Source organism: Sus scrofa, chromosome 15 (genome assembly GCF_000003025.6).
Source record: "Sus scrofa isolate TJ Tabasco breed Duroc chromosome 15, Sscrofa11.1, whole genome shotgun sequence".
Classification (NCBI taxonomy): Eukaryota; Metazoa; Chordata; class Mammalia; order Artiodactyla; family Suidae; genus Sus; species Sus scrofa.
Window position 1 is genome coordinate 15838725 of NC_010457.5, and position 22763 is coordinate 15861487.

A 22763-nucleotide genomic window follows, 5' to 3' on the forward strand; every position below is an offset into this window, starting at 1 on the left:
AAGGGGATAATCTTTTATAGACAAAGTAAACTATTTGGAGTAAAAAAAAAAAAGGTGGAACTTACACAAGATGAAGATGATAAAGGAAAAATTAGGGAACTAGAACATAAAATAAGGTAGCCTGTTCTTCTAAGTGCCTTTCTTTTTTTTTGCTTTTTAGGGCCGAGCTCTTGGCATAGGGAAGTTCCCAGCTTAGGGCTCACATCAGAGCTATAGCCGCTGGCCTACACCACTGCCATAGCAACTCAGGATCTGAGCCCCGTCTGCGACCTACACCACAGCTCTTGGCAACACTGGATCCTTAACTCACTAAGTGAGGCCGGGGATCGAACCCGCATCCTCATGAATCCTAGTCAGGTTTATTAACCACTGAGCCATGAAGGGAACTCCCTGAGTCTTCTTTAAAATGTACTTTGGTAAGAAATAAAGTGAACCACCCCCATAGAATGTTTATGTTCTTGGTAACGAGCACTTTGTTAGTACTCAATGGTTCAGCATTGAGGCTCCTGTGGTGGTTAACATAGTATCTTTGCCTCTGGAATGTACTAGCTATTGAGTGAATGTTCAAAGTGATCTGAAGTTACTTGAAATTTGTTTAACAAGTCCATACAATTACAAAATAATTTTCTTTATTTATAATATTTTTAGAAATTGGTTATTTGCCTTTGTTCTCATAACAAACACGTTAAAAGCATTTTTACTTTTTGTTATTATTTTTTAATGGCTGCAGCCAAAGCATATGGAAGTTCCCAGGGCAGGGATTGAATCTGAGCTGCAGCTACAGCAATGCTGGATCCTTTAACCCACTGTGAGGAGCCAGGGATCAAACTAGTGCCTCTGCAGCAACCTTAGCTACTGCAGTCACATTCTTAACCTACTGCACCATGGCAGGAGCTCCTAAAACCATTTTTTTTTTTTAAGCATAGTAGGAACTGGGATTTCTTTAAAGCTTTTCAATTGAATGTGAGTATTTTGGTTATGGAAGCCAGATACACATATGTATGTCTCTGTTGAATATGGTAAATTTTGGCCCAATTTTGAAGTAGAGAAGCATTTTTCTTCTTTGTAAAACCTGAAGTAGTATGTCCTTAATACACTTGAATACACTTGTGTGTTCTCTGTCTTATTTAGGGAAGCAGTGTTTCTTAGTCCTTCGTCAGCAGCAGTTTAACGTCCAGGCTCTTGTGGCGGTGGGAGACCATGCAAGCAAGCAGATGGTTAAATTTGCTGCCAAGTAAGTAAGCAATTATATCCTGTTGTCAGAATAAACAATGGTGGGAACCAAGACTCTCAGGGCTTTGGACCATTTTCATACATTAACATCAATGCTTCGTTTGTTTAAAAATGTAGTTATTTAAATTGTCAGTTCAGTGTTTCTGAATACATTAAACTTACAAAAGAGAAAATATGGAGCACAAGCTTGAAATTCATTTGGAACTGCTGAAGCAGCACTTTCTGCAGACAAGTCACATTTACTTTCAAGTAGAGTAACAAAAAGCCTGGCAGTCTCAACACAGCAAAGCAACTTTATTTTGTTGTGTTTCCTGAGCTGCTTCCCCCCCAACCCCCCCAGTTTGAGATTTGAATATTAAACAAGTTTTCTAACTGAATAATAGAAGTGTTTAAAATAAAAGAGTATGATTTTGCAAATGAGTCCATCCTGAAGAAAGTAAAACAGATGTGACATGTTATAACTTTTCACTTTGACAACTGGAAGGGTTTTTTTTTATTTTAAAGAAAGGATAAAGTCTGCTCTTTCCTCCACAAAAGCATTTCTGTCTGTCTCAGGGTTCCTGTAGAAGCTCACTGTTTTGTCAGCTTGCAAGGGGCAAAATAAAGAGATGGTTTAGTGGTTATGCATGCTAGAGCTCTCAGGTAATAAGCATTGGTGATGTGCCTAAGTTTTGTTTGTATGTTTTTCTCAATTTAGTTGAAGTTTTACTTCCATAATAATGATCAAAGACGAGTTGGAAAAATGGACAGTTTTACATTTTATGCAATTCTTAGGCAAAATGTTTTAAGAAATTCAGTGAGTAAATGTTACATTTTTTTCTGTTGATTTTTATCTCTGTTCTTTATATATATGCTTTCAAAGATAAGTTAATATGGGTAGTATTATCGATTTTAGAACTAGAAAGAAACTAAAAAAAGATCCAATTTATTATCTTAATTTATGTATGGGCCCTCCCTGACTCCTTCAGCACAGTGTTTTACATAGAATAGATACTTGACATCTGGTTTTGGTTTACAGATTTATTTATGAAATTTAGTTTTATTGTTATCTTATCAATGTCTGCCCTCTGGTTTAGACTCCAGTGCCATTAATTATATTAGTTAACCGATGAGCAGAGGTATCAGTACTACTAGCACTACTAGGCCCACCTCTCCCTATCTCCCAGTCCTGCTGTCTGGAGACTCAGTTTCATCTCTTCTGCCTGGAATTTTTGTGATTAGGATGGCTGTTTTCATTTCTGGTCCTTAAAGGTGTATCCATGTGAGGTACCTTTGTCACCTACTCTGTTAAAGTCAGTCTATATCCTATGAAGTGGGACATAGTAAACCTGGATCCTGGAAATAAACTTTGTCTGCACAGGGAAGCTTCTTTAAGAGCCCCTGAAAACCACAAATGTATATGCTAAATTGTATTTAAAGTATGGGAAAATAACTGGGAAAAAGTCAAGTCAGCTTCAAATCAACAAACAAACTTTATGGCTTCTATCTTTTATATGTTAAATTGGTTCTGAAAACTAATGTGTGGGGCTGACTTTTTTTTTCTTTGCCTTTTCTAGGGCCACTCCTATGGCATATGGAGGTTCCCAGGCTAGGGGTCTAATAGGAGCTGTAGCCACCAGCCTACGCCAGAGCCACAGCAACATGGGATCCGAGCCGTGTCTGCAACCTACACCACAGCTCATGGCAACACCGGATCCTTAACCCACTGAACGAGGCCAGGGATCGAACCCGCAACCTCATGGTTCCTAGTCGGATTCGTTAACCACTGTGCCATGATGGGAACTCCTGGGGCTGACATTTTTGTGTAGAATGTATTTTTCTTTAAACTGCACTATAACCTCAGTGTTACAGTCTTAAAAAATTATAGTCTAAAAGTTTTGGAAATCCTATTTACCCTTAACATTCACTAAGTCATTCTGCTGTCAAGAGAATAGTCAATTCATTTGATGTCCTTAGAGGTAGACACTTTAAAGTAGTCCACAAATAGTTATTTCTTATTCTGGATCTTCTCAGAAGCTCCTGGAACTTGATCAGCAGCAGTTGGCCATTATCAGATGTCAACCAAGGCTTGCTGGGCTGAGAGCTCTTGAATACAGAACTTAGTTCACTAATGCCCTTATAATATATGTTAAAGAAAGGCTTTAATCTAAATGGGATAGTGTGTGAATGATTTTTTTTTTTAAGATAAGGGAAGATTTTAGATAATTTAGCCTGGATTTCATAATCCTGAAGTAGAACTCAATCAAGATCTAGATTTTAATCTGAATTCAGGCTTAACAATTAAGTTGTGACTTCCTTTTGTTTTTCTTTTCTTTTTAAAGCAAAGAAAGACTACATAGCTATTTTTAGTCTCTTAAAACTGGACTTTAGTAATGTATGGGAAAAAATGGTTTCATAATAGAGCTGTTGCAAATTATTAAAGCTTTTGACTGGTTATATGCAAGTGAATGGAGCCAATTTTATACAATAGGTTTAACATGTGGTACTTAAGTTATGATTATTTAACTTTTGATACTACAGATGTGTTAAGGTGTCTAGCCTGAGTGATGAAGAATAAATGTGTTAATAGCTTTTGCTATCTTGTGAAAAAGGAAAATTCTCATGATTCTCTGTTGTAAAAAAAATGATGAGTTTTTAATTTTTGTGGCTGGTTGATAAAATAATTTTCTTAGGATCATGATTTCTTGCTTCTGATAGGTCAGTCAGCTTGTCTTTTTTACCTGACTTTACAGTACTTCTAAGGTAGTTCAGAAATCCTGATCTTTCTTAGTAATGGATGTCTAAAGCACATGTCCTTTGTGACAGAAAGCCAGTAGCATGATGTTGTATTCAAAGTACCAATTTTTTTCCCCTTTTTTGGCTGCACCTGCAGCATATTGAAGTCCCCAGGCCAGGGGGCGAATCAGAGCTGCAGCTGAGGCTTACACCACAGCCACCGCAACACCAAGCCACATCTGTGACCTACACCAGAGCTTGCATCGATGCCAAATCCTTAACCCACTGAGCGGGGCCAGGGATTGAACCCACATACTCATGGAGACTGCATTGGGTCCTTAACTCCTTAAGCCACAGTGGGAATTACAAAGTACTAATTTTTTTTTTTTTTTTTTTTTTTTTTTTTTGGTCTTTTTGCCTTTTCTAGGGCTGCTCCTGCAGCATATGGAGGTTCCCAGGCTAGGGGGCGAATCAGAGCTGTAGCCAGAGCCACAGCAACACGGAATCCGAGCTGAGTCTGCAACCTACACCACAGCTCACGGCAACACCAGATCCTTAACTCACTGAGCAAGACCAGGGATCTAACCCACAACTTCATTGTTCCTAGTCAGATTCGTTAACTGCTGCACCACCAAGAGAACTCCCAAGTGCTGTTTTTATCTGAAATCTTTAATGGTTTCCTATTTCCAACCATGTCCAATATTAATTCTGTCTGCTAGCTCACCCTGTTATTTCCCACTACTTCTCAGTTATACACGCTTCAGATTGAGCAGTCTCTCCACATCTACAAGGATTGCTTTTCTTATTTTACTTCTTATTGTAAAGGCTTTGGCTTTATTCATTAAATCCTCATTCTTTGTCACTTAGCTTGTTAAGCCCCCCTTTTTTTTACTTTTTGGCTAACTTATACATAGAACTCCTCTGTAAATTCAGTACTTCCATTTAGCCTTTACTGTCATATTTACAATTTTGTTCATGCCAACTGAAGCCAGTGATGTCCATGTTGTGTACAAACGAAGACCTCACTATAGTTTGAATAGTGACATGCCAAATGAGATGGCTTACTAGGTGGTATTGGGTAATTAAGAGCTATTCTGAACTTTAAAAGCCTATGTCATTCAAGCAGATTTGTTGAAATCTATTTTCATCTGTTTGAGGGCAGTAGATCACTCATAGTACAATAGTTTCCATACAAGGGAAAATGTTTCCATTTCCAGTTCTTTTTTTTTTTTTTTTTTTTTTTTTTTTTAATTTTCCCACTGTACAGCAAGGGGGTCAGGTTATCCTTACATGTATACATTACCATTTCCAGTTCTAATAGTGATCGGATTAGATACCTATTTGATTAAAATTTCAATTAATAATAGTACATTGTTGACTTTCACTGAAACGGGATGTTTTATAAAATTACCAACTGGTATTTAAATGGTCATTCTTGGATTGCTCTTTGCAGAACTTTGGTTAATTATGAGGCCTAATTATCCCGAACCAACCTCAGAGTTAATGTTTTGTGTAATTTGTGAACAAACATTCTTCATATTACTAGTATTAAAGTAAAAATAGGGAAAAATTAAATCTAGAACTGGATCTGAGGGTACAGTTTTTTAGTAAACTAAATGTCGGCAGTTTAGTTTTAGGAAACTTTAATATTGTTAATTTGAATTTTGTTTTTAGTGTTTGTTTTTATTTTCTTTAAAAATATGCTTTGATTTAAAATTAAGGGCTGTAATCATAAGGCCTTTCTATTAGTTTTATATTTGTAGGTATTTAACATGATAAAACTAATTTAAGTATTCACTGAGGGTCCTTGATATTGTTTATTCCACTAAGGAGAGCCCACTGATACACGTCTGTTGAGTAGTACTTAAGTCCTACCAAGCTTATTTTCAACTTAAAATTCTTGAGGTTTTGGTGAGGAAAATGAGTTCACAAAATAAGTCATCATAGAACTACTAGGGTGATTTAAACGTTTAATTTCTACAATGTGCCAGTGTAATAGAGGGCAGAAAGCCTAGGGACTTGGCTCCTTACTAACTAGGCATGTGATTTCATAAATTGTTTACTATGTGTTAGTCTTACTTCATTCTTTAAAACTAGACCCTTCTTTGAACATGTTTATTTCTTCTCGCCTGGGAAATACTGAGATTGGGTGTGGTACTAATTCACTGTAACTGTAAATAGTTACTTGACATATAAACCATGTTTGTGCATGCCTTAGAATAGGAATATAGATTTTTATTATCAAAAGGTGGCTTATTATTTTTAAAAGTACTTACATAATTTGTGTTTTTTAGATGCTGTTTAACTGGCAAATATATAGTTTCTCATGTTCAAGCATTTTGAGTCCTCTACCATAATGCATTTTTTTTTTTTTTTTTTGGCTTTTTAGGGCTGCGCCTGTGGCATATGAAAGTTCCCAGGTTAGGGAATTGGAGCTACAGCTGCTGGCCTACGCCACAGCAACTCAGGATCCAAGCTGCGTCTGCAACCTACACGACAGCTCACGGCAACGCCGGATCCTTAACCCAGTGAGCAAGGCCAGGGAACTAATCTGCAACCTCGTGGATACTAGTTGGATTCATTTCTGCTGTGCCACAACGGGAACTCCAATGCATTATATATTTAATTTACAGCATTGTAGCATCTCTGTGTTTGTATATTACGGAAAAAAACTACTGTGTAGCAACTTTATAGCCTGTTCTCTTTTCAACTACTCTTGTTATACCTTGCCCAGGATTTAAAAATTATTAAGTTGAATATGGGCAGTTATATAGATCTGTGGAGCACATTTCTCATTGAGTACAGTAAGATTCAGCAAATTATTTCTGACATCTAGAAAGCTTACAAACTTGTTGGCAGTTTCGCTGAATACTTTCAATAGTCACATTTCTTTAAGTGTTTAAATTTTAAGAGTTTTTGTTATTTAGAATATCTAAATATGCAGAAAGAAGAGCTTAGAATAGTGTTGTTTTTCATCATTATTGATTTTGGGGGGAAGGGGAGGAAGAAATAAATAGGAATAAAATGGGAATCGTTTTGAAAAATATGAGCTCATGCCTGCCTAAAATTATAATTTTGGTCATCATTTAGCTTTCACCAACTTCCAAGTTTATCTCTACTATTAACAAGTAACAGCATATGTTTGTATAGGATTTCTTACATATTTTAGGCCTTTATTGTGACAATCTAGTATAATTAAGCACTTTGAGGGTCTTAAATTTGTGGTGCCTAAAACAATATAAAATCAAAGGGCAAAACCAGTATTCATACAAAGCTTATGCTGCCAACTTTCCATCATTATCTTGGGTATACTCAGTCATTATATGAATCATGATGGGATACCTTCAGTGACCTCTGCAAAAGGTACCATATATTTTTTTAGAGGAACGTCCATGGAAATAAGCTTCCTTCTTCCCTGTACACACACCTGAACTTTTATTGCATGTGAAATATTTTTAAAATTTAAGAAAGTATCTGTAATTAAAAGTTGGTATGCTGATTACCCTTGCTTTATCTTGCCAAGCTTTCCAGTATCTAGCATGAATTTTTTTATTTATGGGGTGCAACCCAGTAAAGGTTCAGTGCGTTGATCACCAATAGCTTCCTTTTCTCATGTACAGGGAAAATAACAAATTATAATATAACAATAGCAGCAATAATAGCTAACTATGACTGTACATCAACTATGGAGCTGCAGAGTGCCATACTTGCATTTTTCCCCTTGATCCTCATAGCAGCAGTATTAAGTATAGATAGGATTTTGTCTTTTTTTTTTTTCTTGTCTGTTTTTACAGATACGGACATTGATAGTTAAAATACTAAAATCCTAGGAGCTCTTCTCGTGGGCAGTGGAAACGAATCCAACTACTATCCCTGAGGATGCGGTGGGTTCAATCCCTGGCCTCGCTTAGTGGGTCACGGATCCGGCATTGCCATGAGCTGTGGTGTAGTTTGCAGACGTGGCTCAGATCTTGTGTCATTGTGGATGTGGCTGTGGCGTACCCTGGCAGCTGCAGCTCCAATTTGATCCCTAGCCTGGGAACTTCCATCTGCCATGGGTACAGCCCTAAAAAAGCAAAATAAAATAAAATACTAAGGTCTCTGACCTCCAGGGCCCGTGCTTCTTCTATGTCATCCTGCCTAAGACTGTGTAAGGATATTAGTTCAAACCCTCCACAATATATGTAGCTCACGTAGAATACAACCTTAAAGTCAGTGAAATATAGTAGTGACTAGGAAAGGGAAGTCCCATTGCTTTCTGCCTTACTAATATCTTTTCTAGATGTATAGATTTTTCTGGATAAATATCCTCAAGTGATTTTGGTTTTTTTTTTGTTTTTTTTTTTTTTTTTTGGTTTTGGTTTTTAGGGCTGAACCCATGGCATATAGAGATTCCCAGGCTAGGGATGGAATCTGAGCTTCAGCTGCCAGTCTACACCACAGCCACAACAATGCCACATCCAAGCCACGTCTGTGACCTACACCACAGCTCTTGGCAAAGCCGGGTCCTTAATCCACCGAGGGAGGCCAGGAATTGAACCTGCATCCTCATGGATAGTAGTCGGGTTCCTTACCACTGAGCCATGACAGGAACTCTCTATTTTGCTTCTTGAGAGTGATAATGACTTTAATTTTTTTTTATCTTTTTATTTATTTTATTTATCTATTTATTTTTGTCTTTTTGCCATTTTCTAGGGCCATTCCTGCGGCATATGGAGGTTCCCAGGCTAGGGGTCAAATCATAGCTACAGCCCAGACTACGCCACAGCCACAACAATTCTAGGATCCAAGCTGTGTCTGCGACCTCCAGCGCAGCTCACAGCAACACCAGCCCTTAACTCACTGAGTGAGGCCAGGGATGGAATCCTCATCTTCATGGATCCTATTCACGTTTATTAACCACTGAGCCACCAAGGGAACTCCCAAAACTCACTATACTCTTAAAAGAGATAGTGATGTTTGCAGAGTGAGCGGGTGGAAACTTAAGAATCTTATCTCTTTGCTGGCTGCTTATGTGTGGAGGTGAGGCAAAGAAAGAAGTGAAAAATGACTTAAAAGTTTCTAATTTGAGGAACTATGTGAAAGGAACACCATCAACCTTGGGTAAATTCCCACGATGGGCTGGGACTGAACACCACTCTCTGGAGCTGGGATATCTCCTTCCCTTGGAGCACTTGGCCGGTATGGATACTAGAACAGGGGTCGGGCTCTGTTAGCAATGAAGAAAGGGTGAGTGGATTGTACAGACAGCCCAGAGTATCTCCCAAACTTGCTTATTACTACTTGAGTAAATTGGAGAGAAGTTCCAGCTTTCTGAATTGATGAAAAGCCCAAAGATTGAAATAGGTTGTGTTTGTTTGTTTAGGGCTGCACGTGTGGCATATGGAAGTTCCCAGACTAGGGGTTGAATAGGAGCTGCGGCTGCTGGCCAACACCACAGCCACAGCAATGCAGGATCCTTAACCAACTAAGTGAGGCCAGGGATAGAACCCTTGTCTTCAAGGATACTAGTTGGGTTTGTTACCGCTGAGCCACAGTGAGAACTCCCCAAAATAGGTTGTTTTACTGGAACCATTTTATTTTTCTGACTGATAAGATTCTGCTTCCCCCATTCCAAGTCATCCTCTCATTCTAAATGTTTTCAAGTAGCTATGGAACAATTTGGCCTTAAAACTCCTTACTTTTTTCTCCCACTATCTTCACCATTACTTCACTTTAACAACTCACTGCTGTAGTCACAGCTTGGATTTTGCCTGAGAATTTCATTTTAAACTCCAATGGCCATTCTCTCTAATCGTAATTTCCACCTTTCTACCTCTGATGCCTCCTAATCTTCTCTTGGACCACATCGAGACTTCTAGTTTGTTTGTTTGCTTTTTCTTTTTTTGGCTGCAGTGCCCAGGCTAGGGATTGAATCCGAGCTATAGCTGCAAGCAATATTGGGTCCTTAACCCATTGCACCCGGCTGGAGGTCAAACCCACGCTATGGCAGAGACAATGCCAGGTCCTTAATCTGCTGTGCCACAGCAGGAACTCCCAGGACTTCTGTGTTTTGGGTTTTTGTTTGTTTTTGCTTTTTAGGGACACACCCTTGGCATATGGGTTCCCAGGCTAGAGGTCAAATTGGAGCTAAAGCTGCAGGCCTACACCATAGCCACAGCAATGCCAGATCCGAGCCGAATCTGTGACCTATACCACAGCTCATGGCAATGCCAGATCCTTAACCCACTGAGCAAGGCCAGGGATCAAACCCTCAACCTCATGGTTCCTAGTTGGAATTGTTTCTGCTGCACCACAACGGGAACTCCAACCTCTAGGTTTTTTTGTTTTAACAATCTCATTTTCTCCTAGTTCTTTTCTGTCCCTTTTTGACCTCACAATCCTAGTTCTATTCCTAAAACTACTTTCACTGCATCCTTATCCACTGTTTCTCTCTCTTTGTTTCTTTTGCCCTGCAAATGCCCTACCAACTCCTTGTCCCATACACTCCTGACCCCATAATCTAGCACCAGCCTTAAAGATTGTATTGTGTTATTGTAGCAAACAATTGATTTTTATTCCTCAGCTGGTTCAGTATTCTACTTTAAAGTAAAAGTAGAGGTTTATAGGCTATCTCTGTTTTCATTGTTTCACTGAATTCTTCAGGATCTCATTCCTCTTTATCCCTTAGTTTCTGAGTATAATTTTTGTAAAATAAAAATTTAGAAAATAGTTGAGTTCCATTGCTTAATATATTATCAGTCTTCTATTATGATTAAAAACATATGAATGATAATATATAAATTCTAGTGGATTCTGTTGTTTAAAGCAAAAATCTTTACTTATAGATGTTTTTTGCATACTTTAGAAATTTGAAGATCAGTGAAGCAAGCAGTAATTCAAATGAATATTTAGTAACATTCACTTTGGGAGGCTAGCAGTTTAGTGAGCCAACTAACCATTCTGCTAGAATCTTTAGTTTGGAAAATAGCATAGAAATATGTCCCTGAGAAAAAGGCCATTTCTAATCCTCATTTAATTTTCATTCTGTCTTAAAGCTATCTTTATATAAATGCTTGTAATGATCTCTAGTAGTAGTAGAGTGCCTAATAAATAAGTTTATTTATTCTCAAGGTGTTTCCATTTTGAATAGTGCAACCCAAAGAGACTGGACATTTAAAATGTGTGAACTCCTACACAACAAAGTGAGAGAAATAGTGGTATTTATATGTTAATTCCATGAGGCCCTACATTTAACTCTATTCCCTCTGGCCATATACCAGGTGGAAAAAAGCAAGGACTCCACTATTAAAAATACCAAATCAGATAGTTCCAGCTGGGGTTCCCTAATCATTTAAAAGGCAAAATATGAGGTCACTTTTAATATCTTAAGTAGATAACTGTCGTAACATTTACTTTAGATATTAAATCTGAGTTCTTACCTTGGCCTTACTGACTAGATTGTACTGCTGGCAGTTTCTAGCTTTTAGTATTTTCCTTAAGAGCAATATTGACACTTAATGTGGAGACAGTTGTTTTCTGCAAATTATCTTCCCTAGGAATATCCAATTCATCAATATACTAATCCCCGAAAAGTTGACTCACTAATTGGATTTAAGTGCCACAGGACTCTTCAGCACATTATTTTAATCAATTTGTTGGAAAGATCAATTTCCTTATGGTTGAATGCATATAGAAATAAAACATCTAAATGAGTCACATAGGAAGGTTGGCACATCTCATTCCCTAGAGATTTTTAAAAACAGGTTCTTAATTATGTATCTGAAATGGTTTGAGGTCTTTAAATGAAATGTGTGTGGAAGCAAGAAGAGAGGATACCTATCCAGGCCACTGTTTCTGGATCCCCCATCTTATGTTGATATTAATGTTCTAATATTGAGTAGATGTTGTTTGAGTTGAGATAAGTCATCCCTTTTTTTTTCTTTTTAAAATTATTGTTTATTTAGTGCCATTTTAAAATAAACAAGAGTAGTCTGTTATAGTTGAGTCTTATAAAGACAAGTTTTTTAAAAGCAGCTGTATAGGCCTTTCTGTATTGACTGCTATCAAGGACTATAGTGAATGTAAACACAGGTTTTAAAGTTTAAAATTAAAGCTATAGTGACTAATGTAAAGGCCTATACTTCATTCAAATAGCAGAAAAATTGCATTTTGCTATTTGTGCTTATGTCACACCCTTAGCACAGAGATATTTAGATTCTAAAAAAAGGCTTATTCAGGCTGTTTGAGTACATATGTATTTTATTTTCTTCATATTAGTCATTGTGGTTAGGTGATTTATTGGTATCTGATGAATCACAAGTATGTTTCTCATTCTCTAGTGAGTCACCTAGCTACACACGAGCTTGTTTGTTTATTTTCTTTCCCTTCTAGATCTTTCATTTAAAAATAACTTTTATGTGGTTGGTAGATTAAATATTCAGTTTGCACACTAATTTTTAGAACTGTTAAATAACAAAATAATACTCAGAAGAAGGCTCATTGATTTAGGAAACATTGATTTAGCACCCGCTCTGCTCCAGGTACTCTTGGGGCCTGGGATAAACATTGACACCATTTATCACATAGGGAATTTAATCTGGGGAGAGAGCAAACCTAAACAACTGCATCAGAGGTATGTTACAGGTCCTGTGGTGTAAGTATATATACATCTCATCTACAGCCTCCATCTACAGTGGAAGCCCAGAGGGTAGGACATTAGGGTGCCCCTTGAGCATCATGTAGTTAAGTTGGTGAATGTGGGCTAGGTCATTAGATTGCAACTCTTTGAGCAACAGTACACCTAGATGGTTTATTATACCTCTTTGTTGGAATGAGGCTCTTATCTATTGGATTACAGAACTTCTGTATTCAGCCTTGTCCAGTTATACATTTGTACTGAAAACTTTGATAAGTATATGCTTTAAAAGTGTATCTAAAGTCTAGTGTCAAAAATTCCCAATTTATAGGATTAATTCTTCTAAGTTAAATATAACTTTAATAATTTCATGATGTTTATACAAAGATTCTGATTTCTGTTGAGGCTGGCAACAACAGCAGGACATCAAGATGTATCAGTGGAGAAGGCAGCATGATTCTTGGGCATTTTGAAAACTGTTTGTGAAAGGCCTATTATTTCTAGTTTCTTTCACATACACTAATGTGGCAGCTCATGAGCTTCTAAGAATAAGAATGCATTATTTCAGAGTGAGCTGTTGATGCATTCTGGAGTATTTAAAATTTGGTGCTTATTTGTGAGTCTGTAACACAACTAGTGTAGTAACCAGCATGTGCTCTTCTTAGTAGCTGTGTGATCTTGGGCTTTTTACTTGACCTTTCAGAATTTCAGTTTTTCCAACAGTAAAATGGTAGTAATACCCACTTTGTAGGTCTTTGTGAGGTTTAACTGAGATGATATATGTATAAAGTACATAAAAGGAAATTTCTGAAGTGACATGGGAATAATAATACTTTAGGTATTTATATATATCAAGGTCAGTTTCATTTGAGCTATAAAAATTGCTTCTTCAACTTTGAAGAAAATGAACAAAACTGATGTTGAAGAATGACAAAAAATTTATAATGCACTCCATATTTTTTGCAAATGAGAAGAATGTGGGAGGAGTATAGTATAGGCTGGGTATATGATGGGAAACAAACTTTTAAATTTACATGTTAGGGAGTTCCCGTCGTGGCGCAGTGGTTAACGAATCCGACTAGGAACCATGAGGTTGCGGGTTCGGTCCCTGCCCTTGCTCAGCGGGTTGACGATCCGGCGTTGCCGTGAGCTGTGGTGTAGGTTGCAGACGCGGCTCGGATCCCGCGTTGCTGTGGCTCTGGCGTAGGCCGGTGGCTACAGCTCCGATTCAACCCCTAGCCTGGGAACCTCCATATGCCGCGGGAGCGGCCCAAGAAATAGCAACAACAACAACAACAAAAGACAAAAAAAAAAAAAAAAAAAAAAAAAAAAATTTACATGTTATTTGACAATGGAATTCTTAATAAGTATATTCTTATAATTAAAACTGACAAAAATAGAAGAGCAAACTGTGCCATTTCCTAGTGAGGGACAGTATGAATTGGGAGTGATTCTTTGTTCTCTAAGAGAGGATTTGCCAGAGTCAGTATCTCACACTGGGACTCAGCAACAAGAGATGGATGAAGTACTTCTTTCCCAGATCTACTCCTCCATCATATACATGCCAGATGGTGGTCTCACTAGAGTCATGTGTTGTTAAATACTTTTCACCTACAAATCACCTGCTCCAATACTCTTTTCTCAGTCGTTTTGATTCTTGTACTCTATCCCAGTAGTCTCCAAAGGGTGATTTGCTCAAGGTTACCTACCTGAGGAAAAGAAAAATAAACTTCTCTTTCTTTCCTTCCTTTTTTTATCTAAAAGTATGGGGAAATTTTTGAGTTTTTCTAATAGTTAAGTTATAGATAAACACTGAGCCTATCACTCAGATGGCATCTCAGAAGGTCACATGTCACCCATAGCATGTGTGATCTCTGAAGAAAGACTGCAAGATTCCATTAACACAAAGGACCTGACACTGGTACCCTAACTCTGATTCACTTTCAGTATACCGTATCCAGTTGCAGTTTATTGTGCCTGGTTAACTGGTTTGGGGGATTACATTTTTTATATTTATTAAGATGATAAAGTGACCCTCAGAAAATGGACAAGTGGGAGTTCCTGTCGTGGCTCAGTGGTTAACAAATCTGACTAGGAACCATGAGGTTTCGGGTTCGATCCCTGGCCTTGCTCAGTGGATTAAGGATCTGGTGTTGTCGTGAGCTGTGGTGCAAGTCGCAGACATGGCTCGGATCCCATGTTGCTGTGGCTCTGGTGTAGGCTGGCATCTACAGCTCCAATTAGACCTCTAGCCTGGGAACCTCCATGTACCGCAGATGCAGTCCTAGAAATTGCAAAAAGACAAAGAAAAAAAAAAAGAAAGAAAGAAAATGGACAAGTGGATTTAAAGGATTTCTACCAAGAGACTATAGATTGAAGCTAAAACTTTAAAACATAAGCAAAAACATGAAAATGTTAGTGCTGACACTTTTACTCATAGTGTAAGATCTTTGTATCAGCCACATTTTGAAGTTTGTTTTTTTAAATGATAATCCAATCAAATCTGACAGGATTTCAGTATTCCCCTAACTAGAAATTATCAGGAAAAGTAAGTGAAGTATAGATTTGCTATTGTTTTAAGTACAGATCACTATTGCTAATTATGAATCTCACCCGAAGTTTATATTTACTCTAAGGTAATACTTAAATTTAGAATTACATGTATGTAACTTTAAAATAAATAAATTGGGGTGCATATACACCAATTTTTACTGGTAGAGTAAATCAAATTACCAAAATGTTTGGAGATAGCTCTTCAGTCCCGTAGTTGATATACTATCTACAGCTATCTATGTTAAATCTACATAGAGGTTACTGTCTTTCTACCTGTATTAACTCTGTAGTTAATATATTAAATAGTCTCTCCTTTTTTGTTTTCTGTCTTTTTAGGGCCACACCGAAAGCATGTGGAAGTTCCCAGGCTAGGGGTCAAATTGGAGCTACAGCTGCCAGCATACGCCACAGCCACGGTAATGCCAGAGCCAAGCTGTGTCTGCGACCTACACCATAGCTCACAACAATGCCAGATCCTTAACCCACTGAGCAAGGCCAGGGATCAAACTCAAGTCCTCATGGATACTAGTTGAGTTCTTACCTCAGAGCCATAAGGTGAACTCCCAAATAGTCTCTCGTTTTTCAAACATGTTACTTCCTTGCATCTCTAATACTATTGTTTTAAATTTTTTTTAAGTCTCTTCTTCTCTCCCAGAGTTCTATCATTGTCTTAAAAATTTCTGAAGGATAGTAAACAATAGGTATGTATGAATGATATCTGCCTCCAAAAAAACTGATTTGTGTGAAAAACCAAGAAGTAATTACAGATAAGTTGTTTTAAGATTGTTTTAGGCAGTCCTGATTTTGAAATGTGTTTATAACCCTTCCTTCCTCTGAGTAGTCACTTTGAAGAGTAGTCGCCTGAATGGATAAATTCTGTATTTGATAAGAAATCAACTCTAATATTTCATGAAAAATTTAGTATATCTGCTTTTCAAAAATCTCTTTACAATGCATAATACACACCATGTTTCAATGACATACAAAACTTATTAAGTGTTGGCAACATTAAGGAATTACTCATTAGTGTGTTATTTTAGACCATGAAGCTTACTTCCTTCAGGTACTGAAACTATTTTGACAACTTTAACAGAATCTTTGAAACCTATTTTATTCATTCTTCTTTTTTAACTTTTTCTTAATGACACAGTGAACATCTATTACTATGATAGCTATGTGTTGTTTCCCACTTTCTTATTTTTATTTTTCTTTATTCTAATAGTTCCAACACTTTTTAAGTTTGTTGTTTTCTTATGTAATATAGACATGAAAACTTAGAGTCAAGATTGATAAGAAGTACAGATAGTGAAAGTATCTGTGGGGTTATTAAGGTAAACTTAATATCCGTGTGGTTACTAATAGTAAACTGTATGGCATTCATGTTGGAAAGATAGGATTTTATTCCTTCAGATAACCGAGTACTGTTTATTTTTCTTCCAAGGTGTATGTTTTGTAATTGGGTTATTTGTATTCCATATCATTTGTTTAAAAAACAAAAAAACTTGATAGCCTAAAATATTTTTATAAAATATTTTATATGAAGAATGATGCTTTTTACAATTTTTTCCCTAAAGACAGTTCGTTAGTAGTAAAACTAATTAAATTGACATTGATAGTTCCTAACGGATGACACGAAGTCTGTTCTATCAAAGCATTGTAATGCTTCTTCTAATTTATTTGTAGAGTGATTACTTATGTTTAGGGACAGAAAGGTGATTGGAAAATGAAAGAAGTATAAAACAATGCAGTAATAATGTGTTTGGGAAGTGTTGGTAATAATAAAAATAGCTGACTTTGCTCTTGAAAAGATATATTTAATTTACTTCGCCCATTTCTCCTACAATAAGGTAGTTCCCAGGATTTCCTCTGTTTTTCATCATGGATTTTTTTTTCTGCTATATCCTCCATAAAAGTTGAAAACATTTTGTTGCCTGTTAGACATTACTGCCTTTCAAAATGCAGCATACTGGCATGTTAGTTCCCAAATGTAAAACAAACTTTTAATAGGGCCTCTTTATGGCAGCAGTCAAGTGTACTGTAAAGTACTGTAAAGTGTTAAACCGTCTTACACATACAGTATTAGTTAAAATCAATGTTAAATAAACTTTTTCTGCAACGTGGAATTTTATTTATTTACTTATTTTTATTTATTTATTTGCTTTTTAGGGCCGCACCTGTGGCATATGGAGGTTTCCAGGCTAGGGGTCTAATCAGAGCTACAGCTGCCGGATCCAAGCTGCCTCTGTGACCTAGACCACAGCTCAGGGCAACACCAGATCCTCAACCCACTGAGCGAGGCCAGGGATCAAACTTGCAACCTCATGGTTCCTAGTGGGATTTGTTTCTGCTGTGCCATGATGGGAACTCTTACAAAGTGGAATTTTAGCCTTCTATTAGCAGTTAGCTTATTCAAGTATTCCTGTCCCTCTTGTGTTGACTCAAACTATACACACACACATACATGTAAAACTCTCATGTAACCTTTTACTAGTTTTAACTAGCAAGTTCTAGTCTGACCCTGTTTTCACAAAGTTGACCTTTTTAAGTTGTTTTAATGTTTTTTCTTCTGAAGTCATTCATGTCCACAATAGGTATATATATCTACAGATATAATAGAGATAGACATTTTAGAACTAAATTATCTAAGATTTAAAAAATTACGGAATGGTTTTACTAACATCTAAGTCTGCTATTCTGTTACTAGCATATAGCTACTAGAAATAATAAGGGAAATACTGAAAAAAAATTAATTATAAGTGCTGTGGCATGGGTTTGATCCCTGGCCCAGGAACTTCCACATGCCATGGGCACCTGGCCAAGGTAATATTAATTATAAGAATCTTATGTATCTAGTTAATCCTATCTTCTTTCTGATTTATTCAGTAGACCAATTTGTGATAGCACAAGTTTAGCTTCGCGCCTAGTTTAAGAAATAGATCAGACTTTCAAGTTCCTTTTGTGAGTTGTTTAGTACTGGAAAGTATTAAAATCAGTGGTTGTTTTCTAGTCTAACCGATCAAGTATTTTAACACATAATATTGCTGAATTAATATACTAAAGATAGACTTAGTTCCAGGGTTCAGGTGCTGGATAAAAAAAGAGTCATCTGATTACTTTTGAGAAAGAGAAAGAAGAAAAAAATACTGTTTTCTTTGATTAGACTTTTGGCTAGCCTCCGGCAGAGTGTATTTGGCCACATTCCAGCTTCTTTCTGGCAGGATACTTGTTTAGTCATTGAAAGTAGATATGTTTAACTTGAGTTTGCTTGAAGAAAACTCTCTAATAATGTAAGGCCTCCCACTAGGGAGTCCAGGGTAGTGAGGTAAGAGAACCAAATGGGCCAGGGACGGAGATGGACAGTCATAGGGGGGAGCTCTAGTTGGGGCAGGTCAGGTTGCTCCTTGAAGCAATACACTGATCACATATATCAAATCTTCCTCATGGAAACATGTGAGATACGCAACAGAATTCTCACAAGGCATAAATTATATACTCAGGTATCAAGTTTACCATACAAACAGATATAACAGTGGTGGGTGGCAGTCACAGTGAAGAAAGATTCAACAACTTTAGATTGCCAGTATTAGAAAGCCCTTTTAACAATAAACTGAAGCTTCTTGATCCCTTCAGGTCTTAGGAGCTTTATCTCAGTTCACCAACTACCTTTTTTTTTTTTTTTTTTTTTTGTCTTTTGTCTTTTGTCTTTTTAGGGCCACACCCATAGCATATGGAGGTTCCCAGGATAGAGGTCGAATGGGAGCTGCAGCTGCTGGCCTACACCACAGCTCACAGCCATGTCGGATCCTTACCCCACTGAGCAAAGCCAGGATCAAACCTGCATCCTCATGGATGCCGGTCAGATTCGTTTCCACGGAGCCATGACGGGAATGCCCTACCAGCTACCTCTTAACCATAATAAATTCTGAGTTTCTTCAGTACACAAGATTTCTTGCCAGATACTAGGTGATAGTTCTAGTACACGAGATTTATGAGAGTGCAAGAGATGTGTTCACTATTGATATCTTTCATTTTAAGGCAGTTGGTAACAGACATTATAGAATTCTGGGCAGTGTAGCAAAGGGAAATGAAAATGTTTCTTTCTTCACCACTTTTTCCTATTATCCTCATATTGATCCTTTTCCAAACCCACATGTTCATTGAAATGGATTGTGGTGTTCTTCTCTGTAAAATAAGCACTGTTAGATTTCTGGAATCTTGTCAAATAACACCACAACTACTAAGGACCCAGTTCCTTATTAGAATGAGTAGAATTTTTCTTATGAAACTTAAATGTTTTTGTTTTGTCTTAAACTCTTTAGATTCTGGTTATTAGTTTTACAAGATTTTGGCTAGGGACTTTAGCCATGAGAACTTAATATGTAAGTTAACTAGGGTTTATGATAGTAGATAAACAAGGAGTCCAGGACAGATGTTCCTAATACGTATTTGCCCTTTGTATTGTGCCAACTGCCCCAGGAATTCCACTCTCTCCCAGTTATCACTTTGGCATTTTTCTTCCTTCTCTTTTCAGATCACTTCTGTGGTTTCAGTTACCACCTGAGAGTTTTAATTAATAGTTTTACATGGGGAATTGCCTTTGGCCAGCTCAGCCAGCATCATGCTGACATCATTCCAAGATCTGAATGTTGTATCTTTTCCTTTTCCACAAATGTGCTCTGACACATTTTGTCCAGTACAAGAATATACACAGAAGTAGAACTGGTATGTTTTGTATGGGAGCCACCATTTCATATTACACTCCTTGCTCAAAAATAATCAATTGGTGAATTTAATAAGCCATTTCATGAATTTTATATTTCAGAATTTGGAGTGTCTTGTGTTCAAAATTCAAATTTGTTATAGAATTAAACTGCTAAGGAGATGCATTTATTTCGCTCTATATTTAATAGGCTTAATAAGTTTATATTAAGCTTCATATAGACTGGTTTTTTGTGCTGCACCCATGGCATGTGGAAGTTCTTGGACCAAGGATCAAACCCAAGCCACAGCAGTAACCCAAGCCACAGCAATAACAACACCAGATAGATGCTTAACCCTATGAGCCACAGAGGAACTCCAGCTTCTTAAATGGAATTATACAATCCAGTAGGCCCTCTGGCACAAATCCAATGATAGTGTGTACCCAGAAACTATAGGCAATGAAGATTTAATTGAAGCCACCCTAATGTCCTCCTACTACTTTGAAATCTCAGTTGACCTTCTATTTAACTACATTGCATACCAGTAATTACATTTATTGAAGCCACTGTTTCTCCTTATAGAAAATGCTGATATTAGTAAATTTCAGCTATAGTGAGGGAAGTATTCTTGGGGTCCCAGTCGTGGCTCAGCAAAAACAAATCCTGACTAGCATTCATAAGGACACAGGTTTAATCCCTGGCCTTGCTCAGTGGTGTTGCCATGAGCTGGGGTGTAGTTGCAGACGTGGCTCAGATCTGGTGTGGCTGTGGTGTAGGTCAACGGCTACAGCTCCGATTCAACACCTAGCCTGGGAACCTCCGTATGCTGCAGGTGTAGCTCTAAAAAGACAAAAATAATAATTGAAAGACTTTGCCAGGTCAGTGCTGATCCGCTTACATCTTAAGTCCAGAGTGCTTTAAAAAATGGTAACTAAATTACGGGATCTAGAAAAATCATGTCTTCAGGAAATCTCACAAGGTGTGCTACGTAGTAGTCTATTAGAAGTAAATTAAATAGACTGGCTTTATCTCTCAAGTGATTTACTGTATTAGAGAAGGGTTTAATATAATTCAGCTTTACCGTTGCAACACCAAATGAGTTCTGACACCTCTGATGAGATGATTAAAGTTGGGAATTTTTTTTTTTTTGACAGCATCAACAAAGAGAGCATCGTAGATGTGGAAGGTGTTGTGAGAAAAGTGAATCAGAAAATTGGAAGCTGTACACAGCAAGATGTAGAGTTACATGTTCAAAAGGTAATTTTTTTCAAAATATAAAATTGTGTACAGAAGTAGATTTGAGTAGTTCTTATGATTCACATCAAGTCTGAATTTTTTTTTTTTTTCCCAGTCTTTTTAGGGCCGCAGCCATGGCATATGGAGGTTCCCAGGCTAGAGGTTGAATCAGAGCTACAGCTGCCGGCCTACACCACAGCTACGCCAGATATAAGTGATGTCTACCACCTGCTACACAGTTCATGGCAATAGCAGATCCTTAACCTACTGAGAGAAGCCAGGAATCGAACCCACATTTTCAGGGATACTAGTCAGATTCGTTTTTACTGAGCCATAACGGGAACTCCAAGTCTGAATTGATATATAAAATATTGAGGTTTATAAGTTAATTACTGAATCAGTTAGCTTTTGTTGTATAACAAGCTGCCTCAATATTTAGTGACTTAAAAAACATTTGCTCACAGTTCTGTGCAATTAGGGAATTAAGGTCAGCCCATCTGGGATGGCTCATCTGCTCCACCTGATATTTCTGGGACATCTCCCTGTGGCCTCTCATCCCTCCTCATCCAGCAGGCCAGCCTAGACTTGTTGATATGGTGCATTTACCATAGTCACATATACAAAAATATAAACACCTCTAAAAAGCTTTATTCAAATGAATAAACAAGGCCCTACTCTATAGCATAGGGAACTATATTCAGTATCCTATGATAAACCATAATGGAAAAGAATATATATATGTATAACTGAATCACTTTTTTATACAGCAGATATTAACACAACGTTGTAAATCAGATATACTTCAATAAAATTTTAAAAAAGAAAAAAAGACCTTTATTCACTAATTTTTTTTTCTTTTTTTTTTCTCTTTGCTTTTTTTATGGCTGCACCCATGGCATATGGAGGTTGCCATGCTAGGGGTTGAATCAGAGCTATAGCCATTGGCCTATACCACAGCCATAGCAATGTCATATCTGAGCCGGGTCTGTGACCTATACCACAGCTCACAGCAACACCGGATCCATAACCCACTGTGTGAGGTCAGGGATTGAACTGGTGCCCTCATGGATGCTAGTCAGATTTATTTCCGCTGAGCCACAACAGGAACTCCTTCATTCACTATTATGAACTTAATTTTGCTGTGAACTTTCTTTTGATGTCCTTTTTTAAGAAAAAATTTTGGAATGGTTGCACCTGCAGCATATGGAAGTCCCTAGGCTAGGGATTGAATCTGAGCTGCAGCAACACCAGATTCTTTAACCCAGTGTGCTGATCCAGGGATCTAATTCATGCTGCAGCAGCTGGAGCCACAGAAGTCATATTTTTTTTTTTTTTTTTTTTTTTTTTGTCTTTTTGCTCTTTCTTTGGGCCGCTCCCGCGGCATATGGAGGTTCCCAGGCCAGGGGTCCAATCAGAGCTGTAGCCCCCGGCCTATGCCAGAGCCACAGCAACGCGGGATCCGAGCTGTGTCTGCAACCTACACCACAGCTCACGGCAACGCCGGATCCTTAACCCACTGAGCAAAGGCAGGGACCAAACCCGCAACCTCATGGTTCCTAGTCAGATTCGTTAACCACTGAGCCACGACGGGAACTCCAGAAGTCAGATTATTAACACTATGCCACAGCAGGAACTCCTGATGATATACTTCTAAAGGTTGATGAGTTACACTAATTCTTAATCATTACATTTCCTTATAATCATTGTAT

At 37.6% G+C, this 22763-nt stretch overlaps 1 protein-coding gene across 2 annotated transcripts in view; it reads left to right on the forward strand.

Annotated features, from left to right (window-relative positions):
* The window catches only part of DARS (aspartyl-tRNA synthetase), a 75210-nt gene that overhangs the window by 28228 nt on the left and 24219 nt on the right, over window positions 1-22763 (forward strand). For both annotated transcript variants that reach the window (XM_003133266.5, XM_021075843.1), the window contains exons 4-5: window positions 1132-1234; window positions 20973-21075. In XM_003133266.5, coding sequence (XP_003133314.1) covers window positions 1132-1234; window positions 20973-21075 — 206 coding nt within the window. The remainder of the gene's footprint in view (window positions 1-1131; window positions 1235-20972; window positions 21076-22763) is intronic.